The 21788-nt window shown below is 42.9% G+C and overlaps 1 protein-coding gene across 1 annotated transcript; it reads right to left on the bottom strand.

Moving 5' to 3' along the window:
- Positions 1-38: 38 nt before the first annotated feature.
- On the bottom strand, positions 39-20931 carry esr2a (estrogen receptor 2a). Its single transcript, XM_079571753.1, has 8 exons — positions 20225-20931; positions 17618-17772; positions 16787-16903; positions 16379-16690; positions 14592-14730; positions 12746-12879; positions 10826-11009; positions 39-854 (listed from the first exon to the last, which is right to left on the bottom strand). The coding sequence occupies exons 1-8, from the start codon at positions 20635-20637 to the stop codon at positions 602-604; spliced, it is 1707 nt and encodes a 568-aa protein (XP_079427879.1). The 5' UTR covers positions 20638-20931; the 3' UTR covers positions 39-601.
- Between the last annotated feature and the right edge of the window lie 857 nt (positions 20932-21788).

Genomic DNA, 21788 nt, shown 5'->3' with positions numbered 1-21788 from the left:
TCATTAAGTCAAAAAAGTGGCTGTCAGTAGAGACCCTGGCTATTAGCAGATGGTGATAATGAGAATCCTCGACAGGTGAAAATGATGTGCATAATATGGAGTTAGAAAATGCGCTGTCAGATATAATACTTTTAGCTGGTATTTACCGGTGAGTGCGCTCTGCACTCATTGGCTTCTTCATTTTTTTTTGTTCGTAATTGTCATAAGGTGAAGTCTAGACAGATTTAGTACCAAATGACTATTCTAATTGAGCGACATTAGCTCAAAACCATTGCCAGTATATGATCCAGGCTTAAGTAGAAAACCACAGTAGAAACTAGCTTTACAAAGCATTTTACAGTTAAGCTTAAGGTGCCTTTGAGCTGCCATGGTTTCATGTTTACTCCGAAGTGAAAAATGAGAGGGATGTAACAATATCAAACGTACTGTACTGTATATAATGTACTAGTTTGTTCTACATAGGCCTTGTGGTGCTAAGGCAACTACACAGGTTTGGTTTGTCTGTAGAAACGGCATGAAAACATCTGCACAGCTTCACAACTAAGCCATTCCAGGCACTGATCATTTCTCCCTATTTTATTTGACTGATTTTTTTCTGAAATTACTGAGGAGCTTTGGCAGTTTCTGAAGGACGTCGGTCATCACTGGGAGTCCAAGTGTTAGATGGACCACATGGGGGACTGCGTGGCCTGTCCTGAGTCTCCGTGGGGGCCCGAGGGTCCTGCTGCTGTGCGGAGTGGTGGGGCATCCGCGAACTGTGCATGATGTGGGCGTCTAGCATTTCCAATAATAGGTCATACAGTGGGACCATGTTCTTCATCTTCATGCTGTGGAGATGGTCCATGCCTTTGTTGCTGCAGAGAGATTATTTGGCAGAGTTTAGAGGTCTTTTCAAAAGTATAAATCTGCCACACCTGGGACATGTTTTATGTGATGTTATATTTGTAAGAAATCACCAATAATAAGAATGCCAGTTTAACATCATACAAAGTATGTGATACATTGAATATTGCAATATTGTAATTACATGACTGGCAATACAGTACTTTAATCAGTATTAGTACTGTTGCTTGATTATCACACAAATTTGACAATATAACAGACATAATTAGACAAGCCTCTTTGAAGAAGCTCTCTGTCGCTTTTGTTACTTCACAAGCAAGGACCACGCCACACCAAAGTGCAAATAAGATTTTATTCACAAGGTTATAGTGTGGAGTGAAACTGGGCAAGACTATGGGTGGTAGCGCTGTCTCAGATGAACCAAGCTCTTTGGGACCCACCCTCTAAGCAGAAGAATCATTGCTGAAATAGAACAGACATGACGGGAGGGGGGTCGACAGTGGGGTCGACAGTTTCAGACAAACTGAGATGATGAAGATGGTGAAAGACAGTTGTGTTTTTATATTCACTGAGACTTGGCTCAACGATAATATACCGGACAGTGGAATTCAGCTTGAGGGGCTTTCAGAGAGCGGACAGAGTGATCTCCGAGTTAGGTAAGAAGCGTGGAGGTGCACTCTGTGTCTACACCAATGACGCCTGGTGCCATGATGTCGCCGTGGTCTGCAAACACTGCTCACCCCTCGTGGAGTTTATGAGTGTCGGCCTTTCTACCTGCCCAGGGAAGTTACTGTTGTACTGCTTGTGGCTGTGTACATCCCGCCCACCTCCAACATCAAAAACAGGAAAGAGGCACTGAATGAACTGTTCCAGAGCGTCAGTGACCAGCAAAAAAGGCCACCCAGATGCCGTTCTCATCTTAGCTGGGGATTTCAACCATGCAAACCCAAAGAGCGTTTTCCCCAAAGTCTATCAACACATTGACTTTCCAACAAGGGGAAACAACATCCTGGATCTGGTTTACACCACCAAAAAAGAGCATACAAGGCTCTCCCCCTCCCCCATCTCGGTGCCTCGGACCACATAACTGTTACTGCCAGCATACAGGCCACTGGTTACTCACAACAAAATCACTGATCTCTAGGAGTATACAGAGTCTGTCACTGCCTACATCACCAAGTGCACTGTGGATGTTACAGACTCTAAGACCATCATTATCAGGTCCAACCAGAAACCTTGGATTACAAGTGAAGTCCTCAGGCTCTTGAGGGTCCGGGATGCTGCCTTCAAATCTGGTGACAAGGAGGAACTGCGGACAGCCAGGGCCAACCTGTCCCGCGGCATCAAAAAAGCCAAGAAGCTGTACTCCAAAAAGATAACGGCTTACTTCAGAGACAGCAGAGACACTCGGAGTCTGTAGGAGGGCATAAAGACCATCACAGACTACAGGGCTCCCCCACAAACCTGTGACAGTGACACTGCTCTGTTGAACGCGTTGAATGAATTCTTCGCTCGCTTCGAGGCACTCAATAGAACCCCGGCACAAAAGTCAACACCCCCTCCAGAAGACCAGGTGCTGAAGCTATCTCCAGAGTGTGAGAAAATCTCTGAGCAGGATCAACACACGCAAAGCACTGGGTCCAGACAACATACCAGGTCGTGTGCTGAAAGGTTGTGCTGATGAACTCACTGACGTTTTCACAGACATTTTTAACACATCTCTGCAGCAGGCTGTGGTCCCAACATGCCTCAAAGCAACGACCATCATTCCGGTGCCAAAGAAGTCACCACCCTCCTGCTTTAACGACTACCGCCCAGTAGCACTCACTCCAAGTCTTATGAAGTGCTTCAAGGGGCTCGTCATGGACCACATCAAGTCAGTTCTCCGTCCCACCCTGGACCCATACCAGTTTGCTTATCGGTCCAATCGCTCAACTGAAGATGCCATCTCCACTGCGCTTCATACAGCCCTCACTCACCTTGAAACAAAGGACTCCTATGTTAGAATGCTGTATTTAGACTCAGGCTCAGCATTCAACACTATAATCCGACAGCCGCAGCAACAGAGACGAGTCAAACTACAGGAGTGAGGTGAGCAGTCTGGCCATGTGGTGCACACAGAACAATCTCTCTCTAAATGTGGAGAAGACAAAAGAGATTGTTGTGGACTTTTGAAGAGCGCGGGTCCAGCATGCTCCTCTAACAATCACTGGTGCTGCTGTGGAGAGGGTGACCAGCACTAAGTTCCTGGGTGTGCACATTACAGAGAAGCTCACCTGGACCATGCACACTACATCACTGGTCAAGAAAAGTAATCAGTGTCTCTACTTTCTCCGCAAGTTGAGAAGAGCCAGAGTCCCCTCCTCCGTTATGTGCAACTTTTACAGAGGGACTATAGAGAGCATCCTGACCAGCTCCATCACTGTGTGGCACGGCGCCAGCACTGCCTCCTGCCGAAGGAGCCTCCAGCGCATCGTGAGAGCAGCGGAGAAGATCTGAGGCGCCCCTCTCCCCTCTATTAAGGACATGTACTCCACCCGTCTCACCTGCAAAGCCATCAAAATCGCCAGGGACCCTTCGCACCCATCACACAGTCTCTCTCAGGGAGGAGACTGCGGAATCTACGGGTCAGTTCCAGTCGACTGAGGAACAGTTTCGTACACAGGGCCATCGGGAAGCTGAACTCCCTAACCTCCCTCTGACCCCTTTTCCCCCTCCCCCCGCTCCAAAATTAAGGATGAGAGAAACATAATTTCAAACCATTCACATGGTTTGGCATGGTTTGATCTTGAATGATGAGGCTTGGCTTTCTATATATGGCTCTTGAGTAATTAGAGGCGTGGTTGGGTGAAAGCAAGAGTGGTTGGTGTGCAAAGTGTGATAGGTTGAGGCATGGTCCTGCTCCCGAACCTAGTCAATAAATATTGACTCCATTTCACTAGCAACGACCACACTACAACAAAGTGAAATATTTTATTCACAACGTTATAGTGTGGAGTGAAACTGGGCGGGACTGTGGGTAGGGGCGCCGTCTCGGATGAACCCAGTTCATTGGGACCCCAAAAATGAAGGAATTAAGAACACAGGATGAATGTGATTGACGTAAATCGTGTTGTCATGGTGGATATGAGAGAGCTAAGCCCTGGAGGACTGATGACCAAAAGTCTGGATTAAATGGTTGGAAAGGCCTACACTGGCAGTAGCTGAAACCGCCCCGAAACCAAAAGAGTGGACGGATCAGTGCGTAAGATACCAGACGGGTGTAGAATCTTGCGGAAATGCTTACTGAACCAGAGTCTTGATGCCATCTTCCCAGCTTTGGTAAGGAACTGAGAGTCGTGCAAAGATGAGATAGATGCAAAAGTAGCGAAATGTACTTAAGCGGAGGTTTGTGAGGATGATGGAAGAATCAAGGCGGAATGGTGAGATAGGGAAAGAAGGCCCAATCAGATCTGTTTAACTCCTCCACTCGCTCAATTAGCGAGTCGAAAGTGTCAATGGTAGGACGATTGGATGAGTCATAGATGCTGAATCACGGCACATATCCGGAACATCGCAAGAACCCGAAAAGCCCAAAGGAACATGCGCTCCGAAGAAAGGTAGACTGTGGGAGTAAGGGAACTGGAGCATAGAGTACTTATGCAGCGACAAGTAGATGAGCAGAGATCACTTTGGTAGAGTGCAAGGCTCAATCTTCATCATCCTTGAGCAGCATAGAGTTGTGAGAGTTAGATAGTGCAGGTCAATCAGCATCAGGAGGAATGCGACGAAGGTGAAGGAATAACTCGAAGCTGTTCCATCCAGTGAGGTACGAAGACATCGAGGCAGGAGCTAGAGTTAGGGATTGGCCCTAAGGAGACAACAGTCAGATTAGAGAGGGATGGATCTAAGGGTAAAACGTGGCTGAAAATGGAGGAACCAGCGTAGGGTGAATCTGAACTTTAACAGATTAATCATGGAGATGAAGGTGAGCCTGGCAGGAACTGCGAGATAACGGGGCAGCGAGAACATCCTATGTTGATAATGTCGACGGCTGCAGAGTTGTCGGAATGAATGAGGATACATCTGCCTGACCACTCAACCCCCAAAGAAGTGTGGATAAGACAATGGGGAAAATCTCGAACACGACATAAGACGAGCAGATACATTTAAGGGTGAACATCTAGGAAGGCCAAGTGATCTGGGAGCCGGCACCAGACGGCTAATCGGTAGTCCGCAGGCACAGGCAGCAGATCAGTGGTCCACGGGGTCCAGGTGGCGGAACGGTGGTCAGTGGGCGCAGGCTCCTGGCTGTGGAACAGTGGTCCGCAGGCGTTGGCTCCGGGTAGCGGAGAGAGGGGCAGTAGGGAGAGGGCAAGGATTAGGAAGATGGAGGCAGGTAGTGCGAGAAGGGACACCCTTGCGTCAACTCCTGAGCGCGCTGCTGCTCCGGCCTGGGCAAGAGAGGCTGGAGGGAAGAGGGAAACCAGGATGTACTAGGTAAGACGCTGGCGGCGCAACAAATCCTATGCACGCTGATCTAGAAAGTAGGGCTGTCTGGGGAGGGTGGTGACTCCTGGTTGTGCTTTGAGGGGGGCGGTGAAAGGGAGCTTTGGTGATGCGATGACTCCTGAGCACTGATCATTGCCATTGATGTGTCGTGTCGAAATCTGGTTGGTTTATGGAAGAACTTGATCCGTAGGCTTCAAAAGCTGAGATAGCAGGAACAACCAAGTTAGCAGGAGCGGATAACACGAGCTAGCAGGAGCTGAGGTAGCATGAGCCAGCAGGAGTTGAGCTAGTGTGAGCCAGCAGGAACTGAGTTACCCCCGACTAACATTAACTACAGTCCGGGTTCGGTCCTGATTCATGTGCTTGTTGCGAGTTCACGTGATAAGTAGCTCCTTGTATAGGTAAGTTTTGTAAACAAAAGCCGTATTTGCCAGTACAACGATTCTCTCCAGTGAAGTGGATTAGTGGGTTACGCTCGTGTAGAGGTGCACGAGACCTGACTTCCTGTTTGGCTCATGTTTTTTCCGTCAGCTTGATCCGCAGGGCTCCGGCAAAAATAAACTTCTTGTGGATTCTTTCCATTACGGGAAGGAGGCTGGTGAATCCGGTGTCCGCGGAGGAGAAGACTCTTGAACCCCATGTACCCATTCCATGCGCCCGAAGGCCGGTTAGTGTTAACAGGAAGATGGGCTCCTGTAGCTGGCGTGACAGGGGTTCAGGAGCGGCCTGGTCGTAGACCTCACCGGTGCGGACACTGAGAAGCTGGAAGAGCGGACCGCCGGTATGTGTTATTGGGAAGAGAGGGCTCGTGGAGCCGGACCGAGAAGGGGCCTGGAGCAGCGCTGCTCAAGGCTCCTAAATGCACCGGGTCCAGCCCTGTCCCGGACTTTTGGGTCAAGATACCATAGACACTGATTTATGTTCTTCCCAGTGGGTCGGGGTCAGGAGTGATCTTACAAACTCGTGGTTATGAGTCCTGCGCTCTTCCCATGGTGCTAAATGAGTGGAGCGTTGGTCCGCCGCTGCACGTACATTAATTGTATGCGCTCGGAGCAGCGGTTTTACAGGTTAGGCTATTATTACTCTAACAGCACTTCGCAAGACATGTGAGAGGTGTAGAGAGTAAATCCTTTCAGTGGAAACCAGAAGCTATTTCCAAACTGCTCGCACTGAGACGAGGGGCAGGAGGGCAAGTCACCTGACAACTCCCAGCATGCACTTCTTTGTTATTTTGTTATTTATTTATTTGCACATAATTGACACCGAAATTTTGATTACATAAAAAAATAAACTTATACTCACACCCCTAGACAAATTACAGATCTCACGTTGAGAGAGGACATGACCATGAACATTTCCTTCTGGTCAAATACAAAACAAATGAAACTCCTGTTGCAACATCATCAATTAATCATTTCACACAAACTTAAAACAAAAACACTGTGAACTGGATTTTTTAGATTTAGTGAGCAATAGATATTTTAGGCTCTTTTTGATGTTCTCATAAACTCTCCATACTCATGCCATAGTTTTGCTCCACAATATCGGAAAAAAAATTGCACTTTTTTTCTTTTTGCACGGTGGAACATGTAGTGTCTGTCTTAAAACAATGAACTTGACGTTTCTTAACATAATAATTGCTGAAGTAGGGAGGAGATTTTCCTTGTCTTATCATCTGGGCAAATGTACAAATTTGATAATTAATATCATAAATCTTTAACAACTGCACTAATCTGAAAATTTTGCGAATCAGTGTTAATTTTGACATATTTTAATTTAGTTTTAGTCTTTTGACGAAAATGTAATTCAATTTTAGTCGAGATTTAGTCAAAAAAATATCTTCAATTTTAGTCTAGCTTTAGTCGACTAAAATTGCAAGTAAATTTAGTCCACTAAATCTAAGACAAATTTAGTTGACTTTGCATTTATAATATTTATTATTATCATATTTATCATATTTAATATTCAAGGTCCTCTGCTTCATGGAGCTTCTTCCACATGAACAAATCTCAGAGCTGATAGGTGAATCCTCCAGCCAGGTGATTCTGACCATCAGCCTGGCTCCACATCATGGAGATGGGTCCCCGGGCGCGGCACTGCCGTCGACCACTGCTCCTTACGGGTTGCCCCAGCGGCATCGAAGGATGGGTTGAATGCAGAGGACAAATTTCCCTATGGGGACAATAAAGTATACAAACAAACAAACAAACAAACAAACAAACAAACAAACAAACAAACACTTTGACTAAAATTAAGACTAAATATTTTAGTCGACAAAATTAACACTGACACGAACAAAAGAGTAGAATGTTTTGAAAGTAACTTGGAAAAGTACTTGCCCAGACAATATTACAGTAGGGAAGGTATGGGTATACTAAGAGTATAATATAATATTAACATTACAGAGTTGGGAATGTAACTTCTAATTTTTCTTAATATATCAATTGATTTTGTAATTTTATTGCAGACCACATCAATTTGCTCACGCCAAAGGAGTTTGTCATCAAGCTGAACATCCAACAAGCGGACTGATGAAACTTGAGGAATTTCCTCATTTTTAATGCAAATTGTAATTCTATCAGTTATATTTCTTATACCCTGCAAAAACCATGAAACTAAATTTTTTAACATTCAGAGATAAGTTAAGATAAGAATATTGGCTTGAATCCATGCAGAATACTTCAATAAATCTTAATTTAGTTTTGTTCAGTTAGAGTGTTTGTTAAGCCGCATTATGTATTAACTCTGCATTGTAATAAAATTGTCCCTTCATTTTGTAATAAAGCCGCATTTTGTAATAAACCTTCCTTTTATAAAAAAAAAATAAAAAAAAAATTGTTCTTTCTGTACGTTCACTATGCCAGTATGTTTGGTACTGGTATGTGGCTATGTGCTAACCTAGACAGCGTCTGTGCTCTCAGGGCCGGCCCTAGGCATAGGCGATCCAGGCGGCCGCCAAGGGTGCCATCTGCTGGAGGGAGCGCCGAATTGCACTTACATTTTTAACCCCATACTCCCGCCATATACAACATCATCGATTTTCGGACACAACGGTCTCTTGTGTTGTGTTGCGCCAAAGTTCAATCTTACCTCGGGCCAAGGCCACCCCTGTGTGCTCTGAGGCAGGTACTTTCCGCCTACATAACTTATCGCCAACAAACTTCAGTATTTCTGTGCTAGTCTTTTTGGAGCTTTAAAAACATTTCACGGAGCAGCCATACTACACACACCCAAGGCTAATCGACAAAGAGCGAACCCATTTACTGTCAAAAACAGTAGCACACAATAACTAGAGCAAGGGAGAAGTGGAACATAATGAATGCAACTTGGATCCTGCCCCACTGTTTGAGAATCACGACCAGGCTATTCCTTTGCTACCCTCAGACTGGTGTTGGTGGACCACACAATGGACACTATGTGTTGCCCATTTGTTAGGCCAGTTGATATGTCTTTATGGGCCCAAACAACATGTCCACCTTCTGTGCCCTGCCCCACTGTTTGAGAACCTTGTTCTTTTACCCTTCAATCTGGTCTTGATTACCAGGACACGTCACACCTCACCTCATCATCTTAAATTCTGGAGCGACGGGCGAATGAACAGCCTTAAAGGCTGTCCACCAACCTTGCAGATAGGGCTGCAAGGTTAATTGATGTCGAATCGCAATCGATGCTTTGACTACTAACCAAACCTTAAGGTTTGTTTTTCTCTGCCTGGCATCTGAGCGATAGATGTCACCGATCAAAATTGTGGAGCCTCTAATCTCAGATAAAAGTTTCCACAAAGCAGATTCTAAAGTGTTTAGATAGACGCTCTTCGGTTCCATCCAGGATTTATTTCAGTCTCGTGGCTGTCTCCCAGAGGTACTCTCTGAATATCAGGGAAACTCCTCCAGAAGAGGGCACATTAAACCAAATATTTTTTAAATATGTGTGTTCTTCTAATGTGGGGGCCCTATGGTATAAGTTCACCTGCTCAGACTGAAGGAGGCGGCGTCTTTGTGTGTGTTGGAGACCTTGAAGTTTTCCTCAGACACACAGAGATCAGAACCCGCTCCTTCCTATTCCCGCCATCCCACCATGTCTTTGAGTTTTATGTGGCCCAGCCAATACCTCAAATACTGCCCAAATTTTCTTGCTGCTGCAACAAGTCCTGTCAGTATTGTCAATGATAAAATGTATCATTATAATTTGGTGTATAATAATGCAACTATTTCTCCAGTCGAATTGAATGTATTTTTATATTTAATTTTGAATGGGAAAAATAGTTTGATAATTAATGTTATAAAAGCACTGTTAATGGAAATCCAGAGTAAATGTTATATTTCTTTGTGATCAGATGTCTAAAAAGATTCTTGTCGTTGGCTCTACAGCAGGTTCAAATCAGCTAAATCCCATTATAGTGAATAGGGCTAAAGTTCCATTGGACCCGGAAGTGGAGCGATGACATCATCACTTAACAAGAGGATAGAACAATCATATGCACAAATAGCCTACAAACTGTGTTAAAGTGCTGCATTAACTAATAGCTATTTAAGGCTTTGTTATTACATAATGGACCATGTTATTCAACATTGTCTCACAGCATGAACAGAATTATAACCAGGAAGGTAATAGATGCCCAAGTCTTTTATGTTGTTTGTCAGCCATGTTTCACAAAGACCTAGAACCGAGAATTTGTGTTTCAGCGTTGGCAGTAAAGTGACCAACAATTGTATAAAATGTATAAAAAATAGAGGCCTGAGGTTCTGTGAGTCCTGGAGGGTGCTACAATAACCTTTTTCAGTTATAATGGCAAATATGATGTGGGGGTAGGAGTAATATTGGAGATGCGGTTGGAATTGGCTCAGATACAGGAGTGTGTTTGGTCGAAACATATGATGCGATTCATTCATGATTAATGCATTCATCATAAATTAACGCTTTAACTTCGACAGCCCAAACAATTATACTAGACATAGCAACTTATTAATTTACTAAACTGCTCAAATTTGTCAAAATAAATTTGAAAGTATTATCGCTTTTTCCCCTTCAATATATCATAGTTACTGTTCTACAGTAACAGTTCTTTCACAGACCAAATCCAACAAATCACACATGAAAAATGAACGGTTACAATTTTATATACAATTCCACAGTGAAAAATTCTATATGCTTCCAATAAATGCACAACTAAATAAACAAAAATACTTAAGTAATGTGATAAAACTACATTTAGAAGTAAAATTTCATCTCTCAGTGAATGTGCCCCAAACGGGGGTGAAGTTGGAAGTTACCACGCCCTTCCACGGGCACGCACAAAGACCAGACAGGTACGTATAAACTCGTCTAAGCTCAGGTAAGAACATATCACAGTATGGAAAAACGAAGGCCTATTACTTTAACTGAGAGGTCAGGGCGAAGGAAGCAGATTTTTATTCTCTTCTTAAATAATGACTTCTTGCGTTAGTATGAGTGAGGAGTTAGACAAAAGGCTTGTGAAACCCTTCCTTACCTGACGTGTCGTATGTGTGAGAGCAGCATGAGCAGGTGGGCGAGGCGCGTGTACTGCTGCCTGAAGCCGAGGCCTGTTTTACCGATGGCCCACACCAGAGCGTCTGTGACTGTGTCCAGGAGACACAGGAGCTTCGAACGGGCCTGCACCTCCTCACTGCCCTCCGACGAGCTCAGGCACATGTCTGAACACATGCACAGGGGAAACTTAAATTACAGGATAATTACAGGATTATTTCCTTTGTGAATCCATAAATCTAAGTCTGATGTTTTAAGTTTGGAAGCGCTAAACCTTTGCCGCCCAAAACTTGGTGTTTCATCGAACATGGAGAGGAAAACATCATAGAGGATGACCCAAACATGCAGAAAAAAAAACACTACTCTAAGCACTGTATGTTCAGCGGGGCAAAATAATTGTAATGCAGCATGAAAACGTGTTCAAAAGACATCACTCCAACTTCAACATCACATTTACTAAGCTGACTTGTACCACAGTTCAAAACAAGCCCGGCTTTGGTCGGCGAGTACAGCATCATTAGCAAATCAAGCAGATGTCCAGTTGGGTGGAAAAACAAATACGACCAGAACATTTGGCTTTTTACAAAACAATTTTGACGTCCACAGAAACCCACCGTCAGGACCCATTAGCTGGAGACCGCAGCTGGCAAATGTTGGTATGTTGTTAAAAGGTTTAGTGGGTTCTACTGTACGCACTCAACACAAACAAGCGTCTGACGCTAGTGACGAGATCATTCCGGTTCGGTCCAGAAAAAGCAAGTCGGAAAATGTAAATGTCTTTTAGCAGCCGAAATGTCAGGAGCTACTGAAAAAAAAAAAAAAAAAACACCAAAAGACTACTTTGTTGAAGTATGGCATAAACAGAGCTTTTGAGTTGGCAAATGTGTCTCTATCCATATGGATGTAGGCATCTTTGACCAAAAAAATGACTTTTAATTCAAACATCCTACCCCCCCCCCCACCCAAACACACCAAAATGCACTTCATTGCTTACAGCTCGTCCAGAACTTTGCAGCACGCACCACTTTTAACAGGAACAAAAAGGCGCAAACACATCACTTCTTTTCTTAGCTTCTTTGCACCGCCAATTATCATTGCTTTTCTATCTAGTGATAGTGCTTTTACATCGGTTCTGTGCAGCCCATTAGGAACGGCCTTTGTCTAGGCCACATAAATAACATGTATTTAAACATTAGAAACTACATAGTGCAGAAAGCCGCAGACAGTGCTGTGCCTCCAGTGAGCTGCAGCGCGATGATGTTACATGGCTCAAGTAATAATAAAAAAAAAAGATCAATCATTATTTATTCCAAAATACGAATCTTTAGTGCGGAGACCTGAAGAGGAACATCGGGTTAGCACAGGCCGCGCTGAGAGAGCTTCAGTCTGTTCTTCTCACAGCTCACACATACTACATGGAGCATCCAGCACAGTCGTAGCAGAGAGGAGAGATGAGGCCAATACACGCTGTTCCCATTAGGCCGTCCCTGGGAACTTATTTGGCTCTGTTCCTTTGTCGACACTCAAACAGAGAGATCACACCGAGAAACTGACCAGGCGCACTGGTTTAATATCACACACACATACAGTAGATTACACGAATTGGGTTGGGCAAGGAAATTGGATGGTAAATGTGCACTCTTTGGGCAAGGCGTGTTTATTTGTTGAGCACAGTTTGTACACAAAGTAATTCAATGTGCTTTACAGAGCCAGGGGCAAAGGAAAATCCATTAAAAAAAAGGATTAGACATGGACAAATATACTGATATTCATCTCATACTTCCCATAAAAGTATTCCAGCGAAGAGAAACGTGTCACATTGGGCTTTGACAGTACCCCTATTGTTTCCAGTTTGATTCGTAAGGAAAAAGGTGCTCATACTTAGTTACTGTATTGCACTCACTGGAGTTGAGGAGGATCATGGTTTTGAGGCAGACGTACTCCTCCCGCTGAAGGTTCAGCTCCCTCACTCGGGACGTGGCAGCCAGCAGCATGTCGAAGATCTCCACGAAGCCCTGCACACAGCTGCTCTCCTCTCTGTGGGGTCACATACAAGTGTTAATTAAGGTTAAGTTAGATTGCAATGAAAAAGCACCAACTTTTTTTTTACATAAAGTGATATTGTTGTTAGTTGTGATCCAAACTTATTCCTAACACATTTGTCACATCCAAATTCTTCCCAGGGATGAATTTATAAGCAGGGAGAAGTTCACTATTGATAAAAAAAAAAAAAAAATCACTACTTAAAGTTGATATTTGTGTGTATTTGACCTTGTAGTGACCCAGCGGCAGTATGGTGGTCAGTAGGGTTGTGCCGATGGACGATATCATCGTCCATCGTGATGGATGAGCAACATCACGATGGAGAGCCACCCTCTCTCTCTCTCTGCAGCGCAGAGTTTGACACTGCGTGGTTTTGCTTTGCTTTGCTACGTACGGAAACTTAAACCGTTTTAAAATGACGAGATGGCTCTCACATCGGTGCTAGCTGAGCGTGCATGGGTTTAGATTATTCTCACGAAGGACCGAGAGAGGAGAGAGAGAGGAGAGAAAGAGGCGGTGCAGGTGTTACGAAGTTACGAGCAGACGGACCGGGCGGCGCGTGGAGCGGCTTCAAAAATGTAGCTACGATGCAAACGTCTAAATATTGTCCCGTTCACCCACTGTTTCTTAAACATTACGTAAAAATTGAGCAAATGCAAATAATAAGCTCTGATTTACATTTGTATTAGTGTGATAAGAGCCTTGGTATTGAGGAGGAGTTCACGCTCTGAATAAGATCGTTCACCTCTCAGACTTTACGCACGAGTTTTAACACATTTCTGTTGCAAATTTCGTGTTCCATGACTCTGTTCAGATCAGGTTTAGTTTAGATCCATTTATCCTGCAATCTCACATTTTCCTAGCATACATAGTAATATGCAGCTTATATATAGGCTATGTAAATGTCTTTAAAAAAAATGCTTATAATGAGAAATGGACGATATCATCGTCCATCACGATGGTTCAGTGTAAACATCGTCAACGGCCAATTAAGGGGACATCGCCCAACCCTAGTGGTCAGCATGGTGCCTTTACTTTCTCTACAACGCTCTAGGATCAATTGTTTTGTGGGTTTTCTGGTGAGAGGGTCCGTCAACAGTGAAAACCGTCCAAACAATTGATCCTGGAGCATCCTAGAGACCTCCGTGATCGAAAGTAAAGGCATCACGCTGACCACTCATCCAGCCGCTGGGTCACTACAAGTTAAAATACGCACAGATATCAACTTTTTTTTCCACATAAAAGTTGCATAATGCACCTTTAAGGCAAGACACTGCGGGTGAATAGGGAAAAATGTTTGATCAATTTGAAGCTTTTGCTGTAGATTAATGATATAAAAAGAAAAAAAATATATTACAGGTTGTCATTTTATGTTTTCATATATATATACCTTTAGATGACCAAAATTACCAATATTTTCAGTGACAAAATCAAATCGTTATTTTTTTTTTGTGGCTCAAAGCTCAATAAATCACGTAGGGAGAGTATAAAGAAAGTAAAGCTCATTTGGAGAAAAAATGGCCCTAGACTTTAGAAACGATTGAGCATGTGCATGTTTATTTATCCATGTTGATCTGATTTCATTACAAACATTGACCACCTGCCATGTCTCACCTTCAAAAAACAAAGAAAAACCCAGATATAGTGTCTTCGAAAGTCGTCAAAGCTAAGCATGAGCGTGAATCCAGTAAATGCAGATTTCTGACCTGCTGAGGCTGAGGTCTGGGGAGAAGATGAGTTTCCCTGGATGGTCCACTGACCGCCACATGAGTCCGATCATGAGCACCTCCAGCCAGCAGCCCTCCAGCAGGTGTACCTGGTCGACGAGGTTCAGCTCCACAAATCCTGAATGGTCACAAAACGACATTAAAATGAAGCTGAACTGCCAATCACGGCCTGCTGTGGCCCCCTCTCATACGATCACCTTTTCACGCTATTCTTTTCTTCAAACTATTCACTTTGATGTGTTTTTCACAGGAACCACAAAGCCTTTATTTGATGACAGCTTTTATGGAGCAGAAAAGCCAGAAGAATAGGAAACATTATGCCTCAAAAACGCAATAGGTGCGTGTTGACACGGTTTGATTCGCTTGGCCTCAGAGGTGGGAAGGGAAGCCACAATATAAGTAAGTAAGAGAGAAAAATAAATTCACTTGAGTGGGAGGTAAAAGGTAGTGTCCTAAATCATTACTCAAGTAAAAGTTCCCGTCTCTACTTGGCGTCATGAACTACAATGGACAATGAACGTGTCCATTTTTAGGAGCAATAGCAGCGTTTCTGCATGTTTCCTTCTTCGCTCGAGCTTCATTTAGTAGCATTCAACATGATCCATTAAAGCAATAACAGCCCCATTTAGGCAACCATAGCAAATATGCTTCCTCACGAAAGAATGACTTGAACTCGCTTGCCGCTGCAAAGCTAATAGGTTTCTGCATGAAAAGGGAAAGTCTTCTATCTAACTTCCGGGCCAAACTAAATTAGCTGAATAGACACTTGTGGTAAGATTACTCCCCTTAGAATTCAAGCTCAAGGCCATCATCAAAAGTACTGACTCAGAGCAAGGATTGAAAGATGAAGTCATATTGAGTAAAATATAACTTTTCATATTTTACAGTAAATACATTTTACATAGATTTACTGTTTTTGAAGTATAGAGTTTAGGTCAGGGCCAAAAAAATATCCAGCCAGACCCGAACCAGAGTATGGATGAGATTTAACTTAAATATAATTGCTTGTGAAAGTCTTTGAATACAGAGCAATACTAAAGATATTATCAGAACTGACTTTCATACAGTGAATGTCATCAATTGTTGTATACTGTATTTAAAGAAGTAATATTTTGAAGCAAGTCAGGTGCTCTAATTGAACAGTGAACAAATTGTTACTCTTCCCACCGTAAATCTGTTAGTGATTTAAAGGGGCTAGATGCAAGTTAGACATTTTATACTCACTACTGCCACCTCAGGTCATACGTGTAACTGCACCTTCTATGTTAAGCTCGTGCATGACGACACTTCAGACCCGAATTAACACGTCTGTGAGTGACAGTGCAGGATTTTAGAGGCAGTTGTGGAGAACAGGTCTGAGCTCATTCTACACATTAGGACATGGCTGGAACATGTAGGGGGAGGAAAATACATCATTTTAATCATTTTAAACTCTGTATAGTCCCTTTAAATTAACATAAGAAAATAAAGATTTAAAGCAGACATGTCAAGCTGGCGGCCCGCGGGCCAAATCCGGGCTGCGAGATGATTTAATCCGGCCTCTGACTTGTAGAGAGACAAATTCCTGAGTATGTCAAAACAAAAAAGTAAGTCTCTAGCCCAGTCCGGTGCGGAGTTATGACATTTTTAAGGAAATCCAGTATGCTCATTTTAGCCACTAGGGGGCAACTTAAATCTAAAAAAGGAAACCCGCCGAGGAACCCCCCCCCCCTATAAAAACATGTTCCTTCATGAAACATGAATAGTGTTAAGCTTTGGCTGGATACCTGGGATCTTCTTGGCCCAGCTGATCATGTGCACCAGCTCCTTGTCGGCCAGGTTTGTGAGCGACATCATGACGATGGCTTCGTTCAGCGGCCTCTTCATGTCCTTCATGAGGTAGATCTCCGGCGGCTCTGCATCCAGCATTCGACCGATCAGCTGCTCCGGACTGAGCTCGGAGGGACGGGTCTCAGGGCGCGGAACAGCGACGGGGGCAGTCATGAGCCTTGGCCCAGTGCCCCTGTCCTGAGAAGAGAGGCGGGTCATACGCCTTGACGACTGAGGGGGTCGGAGGGAGCCACGCTCTTTACGCATACCTGTGGAGGAGGAGGGAATCATGAACTACTTCTCTTAATTAATGAGTACAAATGTGAATAGTTTTTACGAGGAGAGAAAAAAAAGGAATGATATACCACACTTAGTCATGCCGACTTCATAGCATTTGCGCAGACGACAGGCCTGGCAGCTTTTGCGCCGGTTCTTGTCAATAGTGCACTGATTGGTCGCTGGACAGATGTAGTCATTATGTCCTGAGGCAAAATATCACAGAGTTTAAAAGATTGAACTCTCGAAAACAACTGTGTATTTCAATCAAGAGAGAGATTCAATTGGTGAGGTGTCGGTTTACATTTGTAGCGCTAATATCCTACAACAGGGGTCACCAGACTTTTTAGAGGTAGGGCCATTTCCAAGACCATTAAAGCAGTACTAAGTAACTTGTTTACCTTAATATTTATTAATTTATTACTCAGGCTTTTTGTAGTCCTTCTGGGGGTAATACAAGTGTTATTGGGATGATTCATCTCCCCCTGGTGTCTCTGGCTAGAAAACCACAATTGCAACTTCACTGCCACCGGGTCGGAGTCACCAATACACACTAATGGAATCCCGAAGAAGAAAAAAAACATGCTAACAAGCAAAGCTAACAGCGGGCTAGCGACACTTAAACAGTATTTACAGCCAAGTTCGAGTGAAAAAAATTACCTTATTGTGTAATTGGATGTACAATATCCCTCTCTCCCTTTGTCTTGTCAGCGTTGCAATTTAATTACTGCATGGGCCATTATCTTTCACTTCTTAAATAACCATGTGGCCGTGAATAAAATGTTGAGAAGGGTAATTTTATTGGTACATCCATTATGGAAACTCTCTAAAGAGCTGAATGGAGAAACTACTAAGTGTGGGTTAAGAGCTGTCCCACGCAGAACTTCAATGGTAGTGTGATAGTTTAGTTAGTGTCGAACCTTGGATGCTCCTCTTGAAGAAAGCCTTGCAGCCCTCACAGGACCAGACTCCATAGTGGTAGCCTGAAGCGTAGTCGTGGCACACTGCACAGTAATGGAGGTCTGACTTCCCACCAGACGAAACCACGCCCTCCTCACTCTCCTGGGAACGCCTCCTTTTGCTTTTCAGAACAACAAAATAAACATTTAGACTAAAACATGTGCCTAAAATGCATCTCTCGCTTGCAGTGTTCATTTTGCCGTAATTTTAGCCATTGATATCTAAATGACTTTACTCCCAAAGTAAATCACCTATGTCCCTTTGTGTTTGTTTTGTAGACTTTTTGTAGACTATTGTTTCCATAGAGAAATTTGTCCTCAACATTTGACCTAGCGTTCAGCCAGTGTCTCAAGGCTATCTGTCCTGTCTTGAGCCAGGATTGTGATAAGGATTACCTCGCTGGAGATTTGTTTCTGTGCATGTTTTCCTTGGACCCCTTTTGACACCTATTAACCACAGACTGGTGACAGCCGTTAAGAGCAGCGGTTTCAGAGATGCTCCTGCCCAGTCGTTGGCCCATCACAATTAGGCCTTTGAAAAAGTTACGTAATCCTAAATTTCCACGGCTTGTAACATGAGCTCAGGGGCTAAAAACTTGACACACACATAATGTGTCATAATAAGAAGATATTATCAGTGTCAGTCACAGATATCAGTTAGATTTAGAGAGAGAGAAATAACATTACAATAGATTGCATTCACGATTTGTAGAATTTTATGCAATTTCAAGAAGACGGCTAAAATGAACTTAAGAGTCGTTTTACTTTTGAAAGAAATCTGTGTTGAACCATGTCATTGTTTGATAGTGATTGGGTTCACAAACTTGCCAATGGGTCAACCTGTGGTTAGAGCTCTTTTAACTGATGACTATCAGGCTTTTGTGACTGAATAATGCCACCATTTTATTTTATATTGCGTGGGTCGGAAGTGAGTAAAAAAAGAGGAACAATGCAGATCAATTAACATTTCAAAACAAATATTCTATCTTTAAATTGCTGAAAAGCATTCAAAATCGTATCCTGCTGACAAAACACAATGACCTTCGATGATGATAACTACAGAGCCTTAAACCTTTAACCAGGTCATTTTGACAGTTAAAAGGCAAATTCTACCAAATATTGATGCTTTTTCTATTCTGATTACATACAGTGGGAACCATATGTTTACATGCACTTAAATGCAAAAGACACATTTGCATTTTTTCTCACTGTCTGAAATGAAACCAGAATGAACTTTTACTTTTGTTTAGGTCATTTAGAACTAAAAAAAATATTTCTATTTGACAAATGCGAGGAGAATGAGCGAGATAATAAAAAAAAAAAAAGAGACATATCCTGTGGTCTTACGGGAAAAAAATAAAATTGGCCATAATGTCCATCATCAGTTTTGAGGAAAAAGAGGGAATCTTGCAAGCCTGAGAACACCATCCCAACTGTGAAAGGTTTTGCTGTGGGAGGGACTAGTGCACTTTGCAAAATAGATGACATCATGAAGAAAGAACACTATGTGGAAACATTGGAGCAACATCTCAAGAAAAAAAAAAAAAAAGAAAAAAAAATAAATATATATATATATATATATATATATATATATATATACACATATATTTTATTCTACTTACCTAATGCAAATGTGTCTTTTTATGAAGTGTATGTAAACATATGGTTCTCACTGTACATATCAACTTGTCTAAGCTAAGGTAAGAATATATGTCAGTATTTAAAACGGTGGCCTATTCCTTTAACACTTTTTAGCATTTTAATGGCATTGGCTCTCACATTCCCAGCCCCTAATGTTCAAAATACTAAAAATTGAGAGGCATTTTATCTTTGTTCAAAACATTGTAAACAATACATTACATTACTCAGTCTTTGTTTTGGTTCGGACATTCCTCCTGTAGCAGGCAGAGTTGTTCACAGGTCTCTCCAGAGTACTGGACTTTGCCTGATTCCACAGGACTAGTACGCACGAGTACGAGTGGTGCTGAGGACAAAGTTTGGATGATTCTTCCCATGGTCCATGTGTTTCTTGTTGAGTTGTATTGTCCATTATGAGCATAACGTCTACTGTTTGGATGTTTCTTTTTGTACAGACCATTTCTGGTGTTCCTGGAGGACCAGTCCATCTGGTCCAAAATAGGTGTGTAAGATATTGTACTTTCCTCCATCTCGAGTACAGATCGTTTGTGTTGAAAACTCCAGGAGGTATGTATGCCCCCTCTCAGAGGCTGTGTTCTTTGGAACAGAACCTTCTTATGGTCCCTCATACTCATTTAAGGACCAGAGGAGATCGTTTCATTCTTTTCTGGAATGATCTTCCGCCTTCCTTATGTTTGCTTGATTCGATTTTTTTTGTTTTTGTTTTTAAGAGCAAACTAAAGACCTACTTGTTTCGGCAAGCGTTTTAATTCCAGTAGATTAAGGGTTGTTTTATGACCATCATGTTTTGTGATTGTACTTTGTATTTCTATAGTCATTTTGTGAAGCACTTTGTGCCTTCTCTGTCTGTAAAAGGTTCTATAGAAATAAAATGAACTTACTTATTTACAATGATAGGCCAGACATTACCTTGTCATAACGATGCCGTCCCTCGGCTGAATCTCGACCCACGGACTTGGAGGTGGCTGGCTTTGCACAGGGCGCGGCTGGGAGCGGTGCAGTGGTAAGGGTGACCCCACGTGTCCATGACCATGCCTGGGCCAAAACAGCGAGGGGTTCAGGGTTTGGTGTACTGTGGAGCACTCGGACAGTCCCGTGCCGTTGTAGCCGAAGATGGCCGGGCTGTAGAAAGGCAACGCCGTGTAGTCCGGGGTCAGCTCGGTGTAGGGAGAGGGGATGCATACGGGCTGGGCGGCTTCAATGGACAAGGCTGGAGATGAGGAGGCTAGGATCGGGGAGAGGACGCGCCTAACTGCCCTACTAGAGTCCACTTCCTGAAGCTGCAACAAGGGCTTGTGCTTCTCTGGAGAGGCATTGGCCATAACAGCGATCTCACTATGGCACTGAGACCACTACATCATAGGGACGTACTGAGATGCTCAGAATCTCCCAGTGACATTCACTGGGCTGCCTTTTTTAAATTAATTTGACTTTTGAAAGTATGCAACAAACCACACATATGCAACTTTGTCGACTCGAACAACATCTATGTCCCTTATGTTTATGTGTGGCCTGATTACAACAGAAAACCCATTCTGTTACTCAGTACATCAGTATTTCTTTAAGTTGAGAAAAAAGCTTTGGGGTAATAAAACTAAAAAAAACTGTCAGATCTATAGACAGCTGATTAAGACACAGCTCCATTTAGATCTGCCATTGGGCCTGTGTCGGTAATTATCCACATTAGCCACTCAAATCCACCAGAGCATGTTCTCAGAATGAAGCAGATAAAGTCGCCTCGAGCCAGCAGTCCAACATGTACGGGACAGAGAACTTGGCCTGCTCTCCTCACCTGCAAAACAAACAGAAACAGATAGAGAACTATTAATTTCAGATTTACATGTAGGGCTTCCACATACATCACCAAATGATTGTAATTTTAGGCGATTCACTGTCTATAATGCAAAAGTAAGCCTCTTAGTATGTAACAAAATCAGTTAGGTTTGCCATCTGATTGAAACAGCTATAAACAAAACAGAAAAACACACGTGTTGAAAATGTGCAAAAGATCTGTTTTGTCATGATATTTCTAGTTTTTTTTCAATTTTTGTCTTGTTTTGGCACAATCGGATGGAGAAAAAAAACTTCACAACAATGCCATACGATATGAGTCCAGTGACAATATTGTTGTTTACAGCCATTTTCATTTAGTTTTAGTGTTTTGAGGAAAATGTTTTAGAAAATAGTTTAGTCAATATTTAATCAAATCTTCAATTTTAGTCTACTTTTAGGCTAAATCTAAATTTAATTTAGTCAACTTTGCATTTAAAATATTGTATTTAATCATATTCAATCAAGGTCCTCTGCTTCATGGAGCTTATCCAAACATGAACTAAACACAGACCTGCTCTTTTGGCCAAAAATGTGAATGATATGAGGGCGACAGTGGCACAGATGGTAGAGCGGGTCGTCTCATGATCGGAAGGTCGGGGGTTCGAATCCCACCTCCTGAAAGTGCACATTGTCGTTGTGT

The sequence above is a fragment of the Gobius niger genome (genome assembly GCF_951799975.1).
Source record: "Gobius niger genome assembly, chromosome: 15".
NCBI classification, from domain to species: Eukaryota; Metazoa; Chordata; class Actinopteri; order Gobiiformes; family Gobiidae; genus Gobius; species Gobius niger.
Note: the sequence above shows the minus strand (reverse complement) of the source record. Positions and strands in the feature narration are given on the sequence as shown.